Source organism: Triticum urartu, chromosome 6A (genome assembly GCF_056163025.1).
Source record: "Triticum urartu cultivar PI428250 chromosome 6A, HENAU_Tu73, whole genome shotgun sequence".
NCBI classification, from domain to species: Eukaryota; Viridiplantae; Streptophyta; class Magnoliopsida; order Poales; family Poaceae; genus Triticum; species Triticum urartu.
This window is the reverse complement of record NC_141878.1, coordinates 168163113-168177539: the sequence shown is the minus strand read 5'-3', so window position 1 is coordinate 168177539 and position 14427 is coordinate 168163113. Positions and strand designations below refer to the sequence as shown.

Sequence of the window (14427 nt, the reverse complement as noted above, 5' to 3'; positions counted from 1 at the left end):
GATTGGTTATCTTTGCAAGTCTCTTCGAATTCTTAGTTTGGTTTGGCCTACTAGATTGATCTTTCTTGCAATGGGAGAAGTGCTTAGCTTTGGGTTCAATCTTGCGGTGTCCTTTCCCAGTGACAGCAGGGGCAGCAAGGCACGTATTGTATTGTTGCCATCGAGGATAAAAAGATGGGGTTTATATCATATTGCATGAGTTTATCCCTCTACATCATGTCATCTTACTTAAAGCATTACTCTGTTCTTATGAACTTAATACTCTAGATGCATGCTGGATAGCGGTCGAGGTGTGGAGTAATAGTAGTAGATGCAGAATCGTTTCGGTCTACTTGTCGCGGACGTGATGCCTATATACATGATCATACCTAGATATTCTCATAACTATGCTCAATTCTATCAATTGCTCGACAGTAATTTGTTCACCCACCGTAATACTTATGCTCTTGAGAGAAGCCACTAGTGAAACCTATGGCCCCCGGGTCTATTTTCCATCATGTTAATCATCCAACACTTAGCTATTTCTATTGCCGTTTATTTTACTTTGCACCTTTACTTTTACTCTTTATCATAAGAATACAAAAAATATTATCTTATCATATCTAACAGATCTCACTCTCGTAAGTGACCATGAAGGGATTGACAACCCCTTTATCGTGTTGGTTGCGAGGTTCTTATTTGTTTGTGTAGGTGCATGGGACTCGCGCGTGGTCTCCTACTGGATTGATACCTTGGTTCTCAAAACTGAGGGAAATACTTACGCTACTTTACTGCTTCACCCTTTCCTCTTCAAGCGAAAACCAACGCAGTGCTCAAGAGGTAGCAAGGGGGTGGGCTATTTATAGCCAGGAGGCAACCCGACCTGATTTGTCCGAAATGACCCTAGGTCACTAAGAAACTGACACGCGTCCAAAAGTCAGATTTCAAACACACGCGGCAGCTTGACTTGGGCTACAAGTAAAGCTGACTTATCCAGCTCTGGATAAGATTTGCTCTCATTGTCTTCGCTCGAAGATATAGATTTGGTTGAGCATCACTTCAGTCACTCTGACTTTATTCAGTTGGACCCCACTTAACATTACGGTGGTTCCTATGACTCAACAAAGAATAAAAGGAAACTACGAAACAACTATGTCTCTGCACTCCATAGTCTTCATGCGATGTCTTCTCATGTCATAGTTTTCATTGTGAATATCTTCACAGACCACCATTGTCTTCAATGTCTTCACACATTTTTAGGGGTCATCTCCGGTAGGTAAACCGAATCAATGAGGGACCACTACCTGTGTTATCCTGCAATTCTCACAAACACATTAGTCCCTCAACCAGGTTTGTCGTTAATACTCCAAAACCAACTAGCTAGGGGTGGCACTATATGCACTTACAGGTGGCACCGAGATGCAGAATTGCAAGCGGTTACTGCAACTCGGTGTGACCAAAAGGTTCAAATTGGTTGCACCGAGATTGAAAACCTATATCAACTCAGTGAACTCGGTGTGACCGAAATGGATGAATCGGTCATACCGAAATGCACAGAGAGGTTTTGGAAGTTTAAGTCTATGATGAATCGTGGACTCCGAGTGCTCCTCACACAGAGTGGTTCAAATATGACTTGATCAAACATTGTGATGTAGCATGAATAGAGTTTGAGACGAGAAAAGCATAGATAGCTAGAGGAAGTTCTTAGGCATTCTTGTCCATCCACTTGGCAAAAGAAAAAAAGAGCCAATCAATCAAAGCAACAAGTGGATGTCCTTGAATGAGTAAAATATGCAATCAACATGCTCACACAATAAAATGGCAAATTAAATATGTGACAAAGCATGCACAAACACTCTAGCATCTATCAAGCAATTGGCGATGACTAGGTCATCTATATATGAGTATATTGACTTAGGAGTCAAATGAGAACATTTGATCATAAGTCATACTCATCGTTAAAGCATAAGTGGGGTTACCACTTTTACATAAAGCATTGTCGTGTTCACATCATTAGAGTTGCTTTAGCTCGATTGTTAGAGTAAAGCTCCCCCTAGATGTCATATCCCCCCTTAGAGGGATGAACTAACCTTGGGTTTTGTCGATGATGACTTCATGTAGATGTTGAAGATGTGGATGCTCAATGTTTATGTAGATCATTTGGAGCAGTCCATTGGAGTGAGTTGCACTTTCAATACCTACACGGGTTAGTCCCACAAGGAACAAACAAGGATATCCATAGACATAGAGTGATGTTCACACAATATGATGTCCATGAAAGCATTAGGTTACCTTGTCCCTTGTCTTACCAACAAGAGGGTTTGTGACTCCTTGAACTAGTGCAAGATGTGGAAGTTGTTTGCACTTGTCCTCGCCAAAATGATATGAGTGAAGTATGTTGGCGGAGTCACCCTCAAGAACTCTCTAGTTCTTCTTCGGGATCCACATCATCTTGATGGAAATCCTTGGAGTTATAGTCGTACTTGACGTAGTAGAACTTGATGTAGTCTTGGGAACCCACTTGACCAAGGCCTTAGGAGCTTCTTCAAATGCATCAATCTCCTCTTGAAGCTTGCCCTTGCCTTTTTGCCTGTGGTCTTGTGGTGGAAGATCATCTTGAGCTTGTGTTCCTTGGAAAGAAGTAGAATCACACTTCTCTTGTTGAGGAACAAACTTTGTCTTGGGGTATTGATCTTCTTCCCACTCAACTCCATTGGCATTGAACTTTCGTTGAAAACCAACACCTTGATTCTTCCGGTGTATTCCTTGCTTGCGTACAGTTTCCTCAAATTGCTTACTCCCAGCAAGGCTCTTGTAAACACCTTTCTCTATGATTCCCTTCAATGAGCTATTTTCTTGCTCAAGTGTAACTTGGCTAAGAGAATCATTAGTGGAATCAAGAGAACTACTAGAAGCAACAACATTGGATTTAGCATGATTATTCTTACTACTAGATGAAGAATCTTTCTTACTCTTCTTGCTAGATTTAAGTTGTGGCATGTAAGTAGACAAGAGTAAACACTTGACAATGTAAGAAGAACTTTTCTTGCGAAGATCATCATTAATTGCTTTTAAGAACACATGCTCTTGCTCAAGGTTGAGCTTTTTAAAGCGTAACTTTTCATGAGTCTTTAAAAGTTCCCAATGATCTTCCAAGGTAGTTTCATGAGCTAACTTAAGAGTGTTTAGTTCTTTAGTTGGACACTCAATATCCTTCTTATCATCATCATCATTTGTTTTATCTTGATTGTCATGATTAATAGCAAGTTCATCACAGTTTTCATCACTAGAGTTGTCAACAAGTAAATCGTCATCACCTAGCAAATCATCTTCATCACTATTGAAATCAACATACTCGGGGTGTGATACCTTTGGGCCTTTAGCCATGAAGCATCTTCCAATTCCTTCATTTGGTGAATCAAATATGTCGTAGGAGTTGGTTGACACAAGTGATAGACCGGCAACACCTTCATCTTGAGTATATTCAGAGTCGGAGTGATAACTTCTTTCGAGTGATGGTCGGAGTCAGAGCCGGATACCCATTCACCAACATGAGCTTGATGTCTTTGTTTTGTGTAGCTCCTTGATGATTTGTCCTTCCTTTCCGAATCCTTGCTTCTCCGAGAGGTTCTTCGTTCACAGCGATCATCCCTATTCCTTCTCTCTCTTGGTGGTGATTCTTCTCTTCTTCTTATTTTGGGTGAATCTTCTCTGCTTTTGTAGGGAGCCGTACACTCATTGGAGTAGTGTCCGGGTCTTCCACAATTGTAGCAATTATGTTCACGACTCGAAGATCTTTTGTCATTGTAGGACCTTGACTTGGAACTTCTTTCCTTGCTTCTACTCTTGTAGAACTTGTTGAAATTCTTCACCATTAGGCTCAATTCCTTATTGAAGGTTTGTTTCTCACTTGAAGATGTGGGAGCATCACATGAGGCTTTGTAAGCACCACTTGACTTGTTGTGAAGCTCTTCCTTATCCTTGAGTGACATCTCATGAGCAACAATTCTTCCAATGACTTCCGTAGGCTTGAGATCTTTGTAGTCGGGCATCATTTGGATCAATGTGCACACGGTATCATATTTTCCATCCAAGGCTCTTAGGATCTTCTTGATGATGAATCTATCGGTCATCTCTTCACTTCCTAAACCGGCAATCTCATTTGTGATGAGAGCAAGCCTAGAGTACATTTCAGCGACACCTTCACCATCCTTCATTTTGAACTTGTCAAGTTGACTTTGGAGCACATCCAATTTGGATTCCTTGACGGAGTCTGTACCCTCGTGCATATCAATCAAAGTATCCCAAATTTCCTTTGCATTCTCAAGACGGCTGATTTTGTTGAATTCTTCGGGGGCACAATCCATTGAAGAGGATATCGCAAGCTTGAGCGTTGTATTGCAACATCTTTAACTCTTTCGCGGTAGCTTCACGATTCGGTTCTCTCCCATCAAAGAATTCACCTTGCAAATCAATACACACAATAGCCCAAACGGTGAGGTTATGTCCAAGAATATGCATTTTCATCTTATGCTTCCAACTAGCAAAATTAGTACCATCAAAGTAAGGACCTCTATGGTGGTAATTTCCCTCGCTAGACGCCATACTCTCCTAGGTTGTGAAACCAAGGCTATGATCACCAAATGCTATGGAAATCACGGCAAATGGAGACCAAAGCTCTGATACCACTTGTAGGATCGAAAGTATGTCTAGAGGGGGGTGATTAGACTACTTGACCAAATAAAAATCTAGCCTTTTCCCAATTTTAAGTCTTGGCAGATTTTAGCAACTTAGCACAAGTCAAGCAATCAACCTACACATGCAAGTCTAAGAGTATAGCAGCGGAATGTAAAACATTGCACATGAAGGTAAAGGGAGGAGTTTGGAGGGAGCAAACGCAATGTAGACGCGGAGATTTTTTCCGTGGTTCCGATAGGTGGTGCTATCGTACATCCACGTTGATGGAGACTTCAACCCACGAAGGGTAACGGTTGCGTGAGTCCACGGAGGGCTCCACCCACGAAGGGTCCATGAAGAAGCAACCTTGTCTATCCCACCATGGCCATCGCCCATGAAGGACTTGCCTCACCAGGGTAGATCTTCACGAAGTAGGCGATCTCCTTGCTCGTACAAACTCCTTGGTTCAACTCCACAATCTTGACGGAGGCTCCCAAGTGACATCTAACCAATCTAGGAGACACCACTCTCCAAAAGGTAATAGATGGTGTGTTGATGATGAACTCCTTGCTCTTGTGCTTCAAATGATAGTCTCCCCAACACTCGACTCTCTCTCATAAATTTGGATTTGGTGGAAAGATGATTTGAGTGGAAAGCAACTTGGAGAAGGCTAGAGATCAAGATTTATGTGGTTGGAATGAAATATCTTGACCTCAACACATGAGTAGGTGGTTCTCTCTTAGAAAATGTATGTTGGAAGTGTAGGAATGTTTTGATGGCTCTCCTCACGAATGAAGAGTGGGTGGAGGGGTATATATAGCCTCCACACAAAATCTAACCATTGCACGCAATTCACCAAACTCGGTCAGACCGATTCAGTTCAAATGTGAACGTTAGGCTTTTTGGTGGGACCGACATGACAACTCGGTGGGACCGATTTCATTAGGGTTAGGGCATAACGTAATCTCGGTGAGACTGATTTCATTAGGGTTAGGGCATAATGTAATCTCGGTGAGACCGGTTACACAAACTCGGTGAGACCGACTTTGGTAATAAGCTAACCAGAGAGTTGGTCAGGCAAACTCGGTGGGACCGATTCGCTCATTTTGGTGAGACCGAAATGTTACGGAGGGGAAACGGAGAGTTTGCATTGCAAACTCGGTGGGACCGATCGCTCATCTCGGTTAGACCGAAATGTTACGAAGGGAAACAGAGAGTTTGCAATCCCATCTCAGTGAGACTGAGATCCCTATCGGTGAGACCGAAGTGACTAGGGTTTCTGGCAGTGGCTATGTCAAATGAACTCGGTGGCGCCGGATAGAACATTTCGGTGGGGCCGAGTTTGACTTTTGGTTTTGGACATATGTGGATATGAGAAAGTGGTTGAGGGCTTTTGGAGCATATCACTAAGCATTTTGAGCAAGCAAGCCATTAAGCAACACCTCATCCCCTTTTAATAGTATTGGCTTTTCCTATGGACTCGATGTGATCTTGGATCACTAAAAAGAAAATGTAGAGTCTTGAGCTTGAGCCAATATATGTCCTTAGCATTTTGAGGGGTCCACATTCCTAATCCATGCCATGCACTTTCTGAAATGATCATCTTGAAATAGCATTAGTTCAATGAGTTATATGTTGTTAGTAATTACCAAAGCCACCCAGGGATAGTTGCACTTTCACTAACAAAGCTTTTATTTCTTCGAGTCCGGCTGTTGCAGCATTCATCCACTCAAAGTGGTCGGTGCGTCAGAGCAGGCGATACAATGGCAATGCCTTTTCTCCTAATCTGGAGATAAAGCGGCTTAAAGCTGCCACGCACTCGACTAGTTTTTGGACATGCTTGAGGTCTGTTGGTATAGCCAATTGTGACAGGGCTCGGATTTTGGCTGGGTTTGCTTCAATTCCTCTATTGGAAATGATGAACCCAAGCAGTTTTCCGGCGGGGACGCCGAAAACACACTTTTTCGGATTGAGCCGTATGTCATGTGTTCGGAGGTTGTCGAATGTGAGGTGCATATCGTCCACCAATGACTCGCCGTGCTTAGTTTTGATGACTACGTCATCTACATATGCTTCAACCGTCTTGTCGATTTGCTTCTCCAGGAATGTTTGAATCATGCGTTGGTAAGTGGCGCCAGCGTTTTTGAGCCCGAAGGGCATGGTGTTGGAGCAGAAGGGCCCGTATGGGATAATGAATGCCGTTGCGGCTTGGTCGGATTCCTTCATCTTGATTTGATCGTATCCGGAGTATGCGTCGAGGAAACATAGTGAATCGTGTCCTGCGGTTGCATCAATGATCTGGTCAATACGAGGAAGGGGGAAGGGATCCTTAGGGCAGACTTTATTGAGGTCTTTGAAATCGACACACAGGCGCCAGGATTTATCCTTCTTCGGTACCATCACCAGGTTTGCTAGCCAGTCCGGATGTTTAATTTCTCTGATAAACCCGGCTTCAAGTAGCTTGGCTAGCTCCTCCCCCATAGCTTGTCGTTTGGGTTCAGAAAAGCGCCACAACGTTTGCTTGACTGGTTTGTATCCCTTCAATATATTGAGACTGCGTTCAGCCAGCCTGCGTGGGATTCCTGGCATATCCGAACGGTGCCAGGCGAAGATGTCCCAATTCTCGCCAGGACGCGCGCAATGCAGCGTCGACCGTAGGATCCAGCTGTGCCCCGATGGAAGTTGTCTTCTTGGGGTCCGCTGGGTGAACTTGAAATTTGACTATCTCGTCTGCTGGCTTGAAAGAAGTGGATTTAGGCCTTTTATCAAGAATTACGTCGTCTCTATCCATTGTGGAGCGCAGAGCGGTGAGCTCCTCGGCCGCCAGGGCTTTGGATAGTGCCTCGAGGGCCAAGGATGCAGTTTTGTTTTCGGCGCCGAGTGCTATGTCCGGGTCACTCGCGATAGTGATAACACCGTTGGGCCCGTGCATTTTGAGCCTCATGTACCCGTAATGAGGTATGGCTTGAAAGCGTGTGAATGCGTTTCGCCCTAACAGGGCATGATATCCGCTGTTGAAAGGGGCCACCTGGAAGATTATCTCTTCAGACCTATAGTTCTCTGGCGTGCCGAATACCACGTCGAGTTTAATTTTCCCCGCGCATCTTGCTTCCTGACTGGGGATAATTCCTCGAAAAGTTGTATTGCTTTGCTCGATGCGACTCCTGTCCATTTGCATTTTATTGAGCGTGTCTTCGTAAATGAGGTTTAATCCGCTGCCGCCGTCCATGAGCACCTTAGTGAGACGAAAGCCGTCTACAATTGGGTTTAGAACCAAAGCGGCCGGTGCTCGGACTGATCGGGCCCTTGGCTCGTCATTGGCGTTGAAGGTTATCGCCATATCGTTCCAAGGATTTATTGTGGCTACATGATTGACTTCGGCGAGGTCGCGGAGCGCCCTTTTATGCCGGTTGTTTGAAGAAAAGGTCTCGAAGACCGTAAACACGTTGAGGTCATTATCCTCGGGGGAATGCCTCGCCGGGGTAGTGTTGGTGAGAATAGCCTCACCGCTTTTGGCTACCTGCCGGAGTATCCAACATGCCCGAAGGCTATGAGTTGGTTCAGAATTTGGCGTCGTGTGTATCTGACAGGGCTTGTCGAGCCATTCTTCAAGGATAGTTTTGTGTCCCGGTAAGGGCTTAGTTTTCCTTTCCGTGAAGTAATGATCAGGTGCCCCGTAAGGGTGCATCCTTTTTGCCCGGTCGGTGGTTCCCACCGAGCTGTCTGGGCTTTCCAAGCGCTTTCCATTGCGTAGTACTTCTGTACTATGTGTGCCAAATCTGCAAAGTGCAGTATGCGGCGCCGATTGAGGGCATTAAGGATCCCCTCGTCTGTACAGTTGTGGCAAAAGGTTGATACTGCATCGTCGTCGCAACAATCCTTGATCTTGTTTTTAACAAGTAGGAATCTAGCCCAAAAGTGATGGACTGTTTCCTGGGATTGTTGTCGTATATACATTAAATAGCATATGTCCAGGGGACCGGAATTGCTTGGAGAGTATTGATTGTGGTGGGTGGGTGGTCTTAAATCCGAACCCTGACCCACTGTGGAATCCGGATTTTGAAAATTTTCTGAGATCGTTGGCCCAGGATCCGGAGTGTCCTGGGGTTTTTTAGACTCGGCACCTAATTCTATGTTCGGAGGACAGATGATCTCATCTTGACGATGAGTGTCCGGCTCGTAGGGCTCGAAGATCCGGACATAGTTTGTTTTCAGCATAGGAGGAGTAGTATCCTCAAGTTGTTCTTCCACGACAGTCACCAGGTGGGTGACAGGTGGAGACCTGATTTCCTTCTGATCGGGTTTAAGCCCAATCAGATCGTAATCTATTGCGACCCCTGGGGCGGCGATGCGATCTAGCAGTTCGTTTAAAGACGAGACATCCGCCGGATCCATCTTATCAACACTTTCAGGGTTGATGCGGAGGTGATTTTTGGCAATCCGAGGGACCGTCTTGGGCTTAATGGTCGGGTGGGCGCCTATGGAGAAATTGCCAATCTGGAGGATCTGCCCGGGAACTAGGGCCCTTCCAGAGGTGATTTTGTCACTGACGACGAGGCAAGCCATCGATCCTTCCGTCGACAACACAGAGGAACTCTCAATGAAAGTACCAATGTTGGTGTCAAAACCGGCAGATCTCGGGTAGGGGGTTCCGAACTGTGCATCTTAGGATCGAAGGTAATAGGAGATAGGGGCACGATGTTTACCCAGGTTCGGGCCCTCTTAATGGAGGTAATACCCTACTTCCTACTTGATTGACTTTGATGAGTATAGGGGTTACAAGAGTTGATCTACCTCGAGCGTAATGGCTAAACCCTAGATGTCTAGGGTGATTGATTATGATTGTCTCTACGAACTAAACCCTCCGGTTTATATAGACACCAGAGGGGGCTAGGGTTGTACAAGGTCGGTTTACAGGGAAAGGAAACTGTACACCCAAACGTCAAGCTTGCCATCCACGCAAAGGAGAGTCCCATCCGGACACGAGGGAAGATCTTCGATCTCATATCTTCACGACCCATCAGTCTGGCCCACATCACATAGTCCAGACGCCCGAGGACCCCCTAGTTTAGAACTCCCTCAATGGGAACAACCGCCCATGAAGGGAGAACCACCATTGAATATCAGCTCAAACATCCGAATGAACAATATTCTATTCAAGTGGTGTTCTCAGGGTTTTGCTGATTTTCTTCACCGGCCTGCGAGTCTCTTCTAAGGTCGTTTTACCTCTGTAATAGATGCAGACTAGGCGTCTTGGCTTGATTATTATGGTTTTCCCTTTGGTAAGGACAAACCTTTAGTCTCTTTGCAGCTCTCATTAGTTTGCCTATGCGCAAAATGCCGATTCTGCTCTCTCGGAGTTGGATAGTTTCTATAATAACTTGGTACTCCAGTCGTGTGGTTTCTTTCTATATGAAATGGAGCCGGGAACCCCTTTTCATCGGAAAAAAACATACTAGTATTATCTCCCTGCTCACCCCCCGCACCCCAAGCATTTTGATCGGGACGGTACCGGTACGGGAGTCCGCCAATTTCCGGCGCGCGGGAAAATTTCCCGCACTCGCGCTCGAGCCTCGCCCGCTATAAGAAAGAATCGCACCACCACGGTCTCCTGCTCCACTTCCCCCACTTCCGCCGCCTCCCACCGAATGGGCCGTAAGAGGAGGGCTAGGGTTTCCTGCGACAGCGACGGCGACGACGTCGAGATGAACGGCGATGAGCCCGCCCCCGCCGCCGCGGAGAGCAAGAGCCTCTACGAGGTAATACCACCATCCAGACCCTAGGGCTTCGGATTCCACCGCTAGCGTTTGATCGAATCGTGCGCGGATGTTTAGGATTCGTGGATGAGCAGTAAGGGCGGGCGTCGTATGTACGCTTGTCTGATGTCGCTGCTCAGGGCTATCCGTTGTTAAGTCAGGTGCTCCCTTAGGCTGTGTTCGGTTGGGAGGGATTTGGAGGGGTTTTGGCAGGGATTGAAATGGATTTAATCCCCTACAAGTCAAAACCTCCTCAAATCCCCTCCAATCCTCTTGTGAAGGGATGTAACCGAACAAGGCCTTGGTAGGAATTTGTCGTGGATCTCCATGCTAATCACTCAGGTGTTAGTAGCATTTGGGTATTGTGATTAAACATGCGCACACAGGAGATTAGCCCCGAGATATGGAGTCCTATGACCTAGTTACCTGCTTGTATAAACCTGGACACATATCTTTCCCCTGCTGTCATGACATTTTTTCACACAAAACAGTAGCCTAGTGAACCGCAGTCAATTCATATCAAAACCGGACACATGCCCATTTCGGATCCAAAATATGCCGGGGTTAAAGGATCACATGCCACACATATTGGTTAGTAAGTGTGCTAAAGGGCTTTTATCCTTGCCCTGTTTCTGGGGTCAAGCAGTTATGTGGCTGGATGTGAAAGGGAGATGTTTGCTTGGGATTTTGGAGTTAGGATCTGCTGGGCTGCTATATATACGTCGATCCAGGAACATACCATTGTTCAGTTAAAGGTGTCAATTGTCCTGTAAGTCATATGTTAGCAAATAGGAACATTTTTATTCACTTTATGGATCAGAATTCAGTCCTCACTTCCATGAGTTATATAAAGTTTCTGGTTCATGTCCAGTTAAACCAAGATATAATTTTTTGTTACAAGAACAAAAGCTGCACTGTGCTTGCATTCATGGTTTCTTCTCAAACATCATCACTAGTTTTTTTTTGTTTCTGCAAAGTTGCAGTCAGTTGGTGGATACAACTTGATTGCACTTACTATGGTAGAAAACCCATGTTTAAATAAACATGCAGAGAGCTGCAAGGGTACATGGCAGCGACCTCAAATTGGATTAAGTCTGAATTTCTACAGGAGTACTTTAATAAACAATTGTTATGCTGATATGCTCCACTTTGCTGATCTCATAGTATGACAGACATCTCATTTAATATGCTTGTTTTTCCTTCTTTCTGCAGATATTAGGGGTTGAGAGCACAGCTTCACAACAGGAGATAAAAAAGGCATATCACAAGTTGGCCTTGCGTCTTCACCCAGATAAGAATCCTGGAGATGAGGTAGGATTTCAACCCTGAACCTTTGTTGTAGTAAATACGTACCATGTATCTGAATTGAAATGCTATGTGTTGTCAGGAAGCCAACGAAAAATTTCAGCAGCTGCAGAAGGTGATATCTATTCTTGGAGACCAGGAGAAAAGGGCATTGTATGATGAGACTGGAATTACTGATGATGATGTGAGCACCTAATCCTAGCAATTTGGTTTCCACCTTTTAAGTTTCTGTGTTATATTCTTGAATCTTTTCCCTTGTGTTAGGCACTGGTTGGAGAAGCTGCAGACAATCTCCAAGCGTACTTCAGAACAGTGTACAGAAAGGTATGTGTTTGCTCCATGCCAGTGAGAACCTTACGTTGCCCATTTGCTTATACAATGCATGATGAACTTGCTTTGTCTAAATTATTCTCAGGTCACAGAGGCTGACATTGAAGAATTTGAAGCTAAGTACAGAGGGTCAGACTCTGAGAAAAAGGATTTAAAGGAACTGTACACAAAATTTAAGGGCAACATGAACAGGTGATTGATGCTGGATTAAATGTTTGCTCCAAAGCTTGATAAACTGCAACTGAACAACTGTGTTTCATTTCCTTTTTTCTAACTCTCTGCCTTTTTGTGCAGACTTTTCTGCTCTATGATTTGCTCAGATGCCAAGCTTGATTCTCACCGCTTCAAAGATATAATTGATCAGGCAATTGCTGAAGGTAAATAATCATATACTGTTGCCACTATGATTTTTCCATATATAATTGATTTCTTGTCCCATTTTCTTCTACAATCTACAACGAGGTGCTAGTAAAGTGCTTGATTTTACATGTTTGACTCAACCGGCTCCTCAAAACCTCTGTATGTGCAATTATCTTACCGTCTCCTTTCTTTGTAGGCGAGCTGAAGTCCACCAAAGTGTATGCGAAATGGGCTAAAAAGATTTCTGAGATAGAACCACCCACAAACCCATTGGAGAGGAGAGTGAAGTAAGTTCCCTACTAGCATTTATCCATCCCTTGAAACACTTCATTCCAGTTTGATCCTCTCAAGATACTAGTCGCTATCACCTGCTTATGTGAAGTCTGCACTGTTTTGTCTCCTGAAACTGCCATAGGAAAAAGAAGAGCCAGGAGAGCGACCTCATCCTGGCGATCTCGCAGCGCAGGGAACAGAGGAAGGAGCGGTTTGACTCTGTTCTGTCATCTATAATGTCCAAGTGTGACGACAACAAGGCGGGCAGCTCAGAGCCCACGGAGGAGGAGTTTGAGCGCGCTCGGCAGAGGCTTGAGAAGAAGCGCACCAAGGGGCGCAAATGATATGAATCTTGACATGCATGCGCAAATGATATGAATCTTGACATGCATGCAGGCCCTTCGAGAAAAAATGGGTGTTGAGTGGACTGGAGTGGAGGGGTTGTGTCGCAACTCTAGTGTCGCTTTGTTTTATGAGTGGGCGTGTGTAAGTAACTGAATGCAAGTGTGGTGTGGTTTTAGATGTGAACAACTGTGGAAATGTCCTGTCCCATGAATGAAATGAAATCCTCGGCATGCCGGCATGGCCAGGTGATAGTCTGTTTAATTCGCGTGTGATCAAAGTGGTTTTGATGCCTGCCGAAAGGAGGTGTGAGACGACAGGTTGTGGGTATGAATTATTACTATTCAACTGATCAAACTCATTGATACGCGTATTTTTAATCAAGCTGGTACTACTATTTTCTTCCTCAAGGGCAAGGGAATCGTTTGGTAATCCAATTCAATTGATCAAACTCATACCATGGGTTGATTAATCATCATATTAGATAGTTGATGTTGATTAATCAAGCTGGTATTATGTGCCTAGTATCTAACTTATCTTAGATAGTTCGATGTTGATGTAGTGTTAATGTAGTTGGTAATGGACTGTTTATTATGCTATGTATGGTGTTAATTTGGTAATGTTGTTTAATTATGCAATGAAGTAGTTAAATTTGCGTTTGAAATGATTCTTTATCAAGAAAGTGTGTTTGATTTTTTCTGGATATCAAGTCCTTTTTTTTTTGACAAAACGCTGACGGAGCAAATTTTCATTTCAATAAGTGAGAGGAGTTTTACAGAGGACTAGAGTATAGTAACAACAACATCTGCAGCGCCGCAAACAGCAGCAGCAGATATGGTCTATCCATTACAGCGCCGCAAACATTTACAGCGCTGCAAACAACCATTGACAAGGACCATGGAGGACGTCGTGGACAGCCTAGGATTAAGTTTTGGATGACGCGCTAGACGAAGAACACGTTCAATTCAGAATTAAAGGATGAGTAATGACAGAGAATTAAGTTACTATCAATGATCCATAGTACTTAGTGTTGATTTAGCATAAAGTTGTACTAAATCAACGATATTGATATGGATCGGGTGAGTACAAGGGATGGGCTAGTGATGCTCTTATATCGTGGTACTCGAACGTTCTTCACAGGTACTAGTGGCACCCGATCGCACTTGATTGAACTGTTACTGGGCACTGCTATTTCTGCTTGATTTTCTTCCTCCTGTCACAAGCTACTAAACAATATACTTCCACATTCTATGTCACATGAGATCAAAACGTGGAGGGGCAATCGTTTGATAATTGAATTCAATTAATCAAACTCATATTCCACGGGCCGATTAATCATCACCGTTCCATTTTTCGTCCTTGCTCCTCCATGGCTTCGTCCTCGGTACCTGAACACGCATAACAC

At 44.4% G+C, this 14427-nt stretch overlaps 1 protein-coding gene across 1 annotated transcript; it reads left to right on the top strand.

The window, feature by feature from the left end:
- The first annotated feature begins 10111 nt into the window (after positions 1 to 10111).
- Positions 10112 to 13286, top strand: LOC125552645 (chaperone protein dnaJ 6). The gene is made up of 8 exons (XM_048716275.2): positions 10112 to 10415; positions 11625 to 11723; positions 11800 to 11901; positions 11982 to 12041; positions 12133 to 12239; positions 12342 to 12424; positions 12604 to 12694; positions 12823 to 13286. Exons 1-8 carry the CDS (start codon positions 10305 to 10307, stop codon positions 13022 to 13024), a joined length of 855 nt encoding a protein of 284 aa, XP_048572232.1. The 5' UTR covers positions 10112 to 10304; the 3' UTR covers positions 13025 to 13286.
- The last annotated feature ends 1141 nt before the right edge of the window (positions 13287 to 14427 follow it).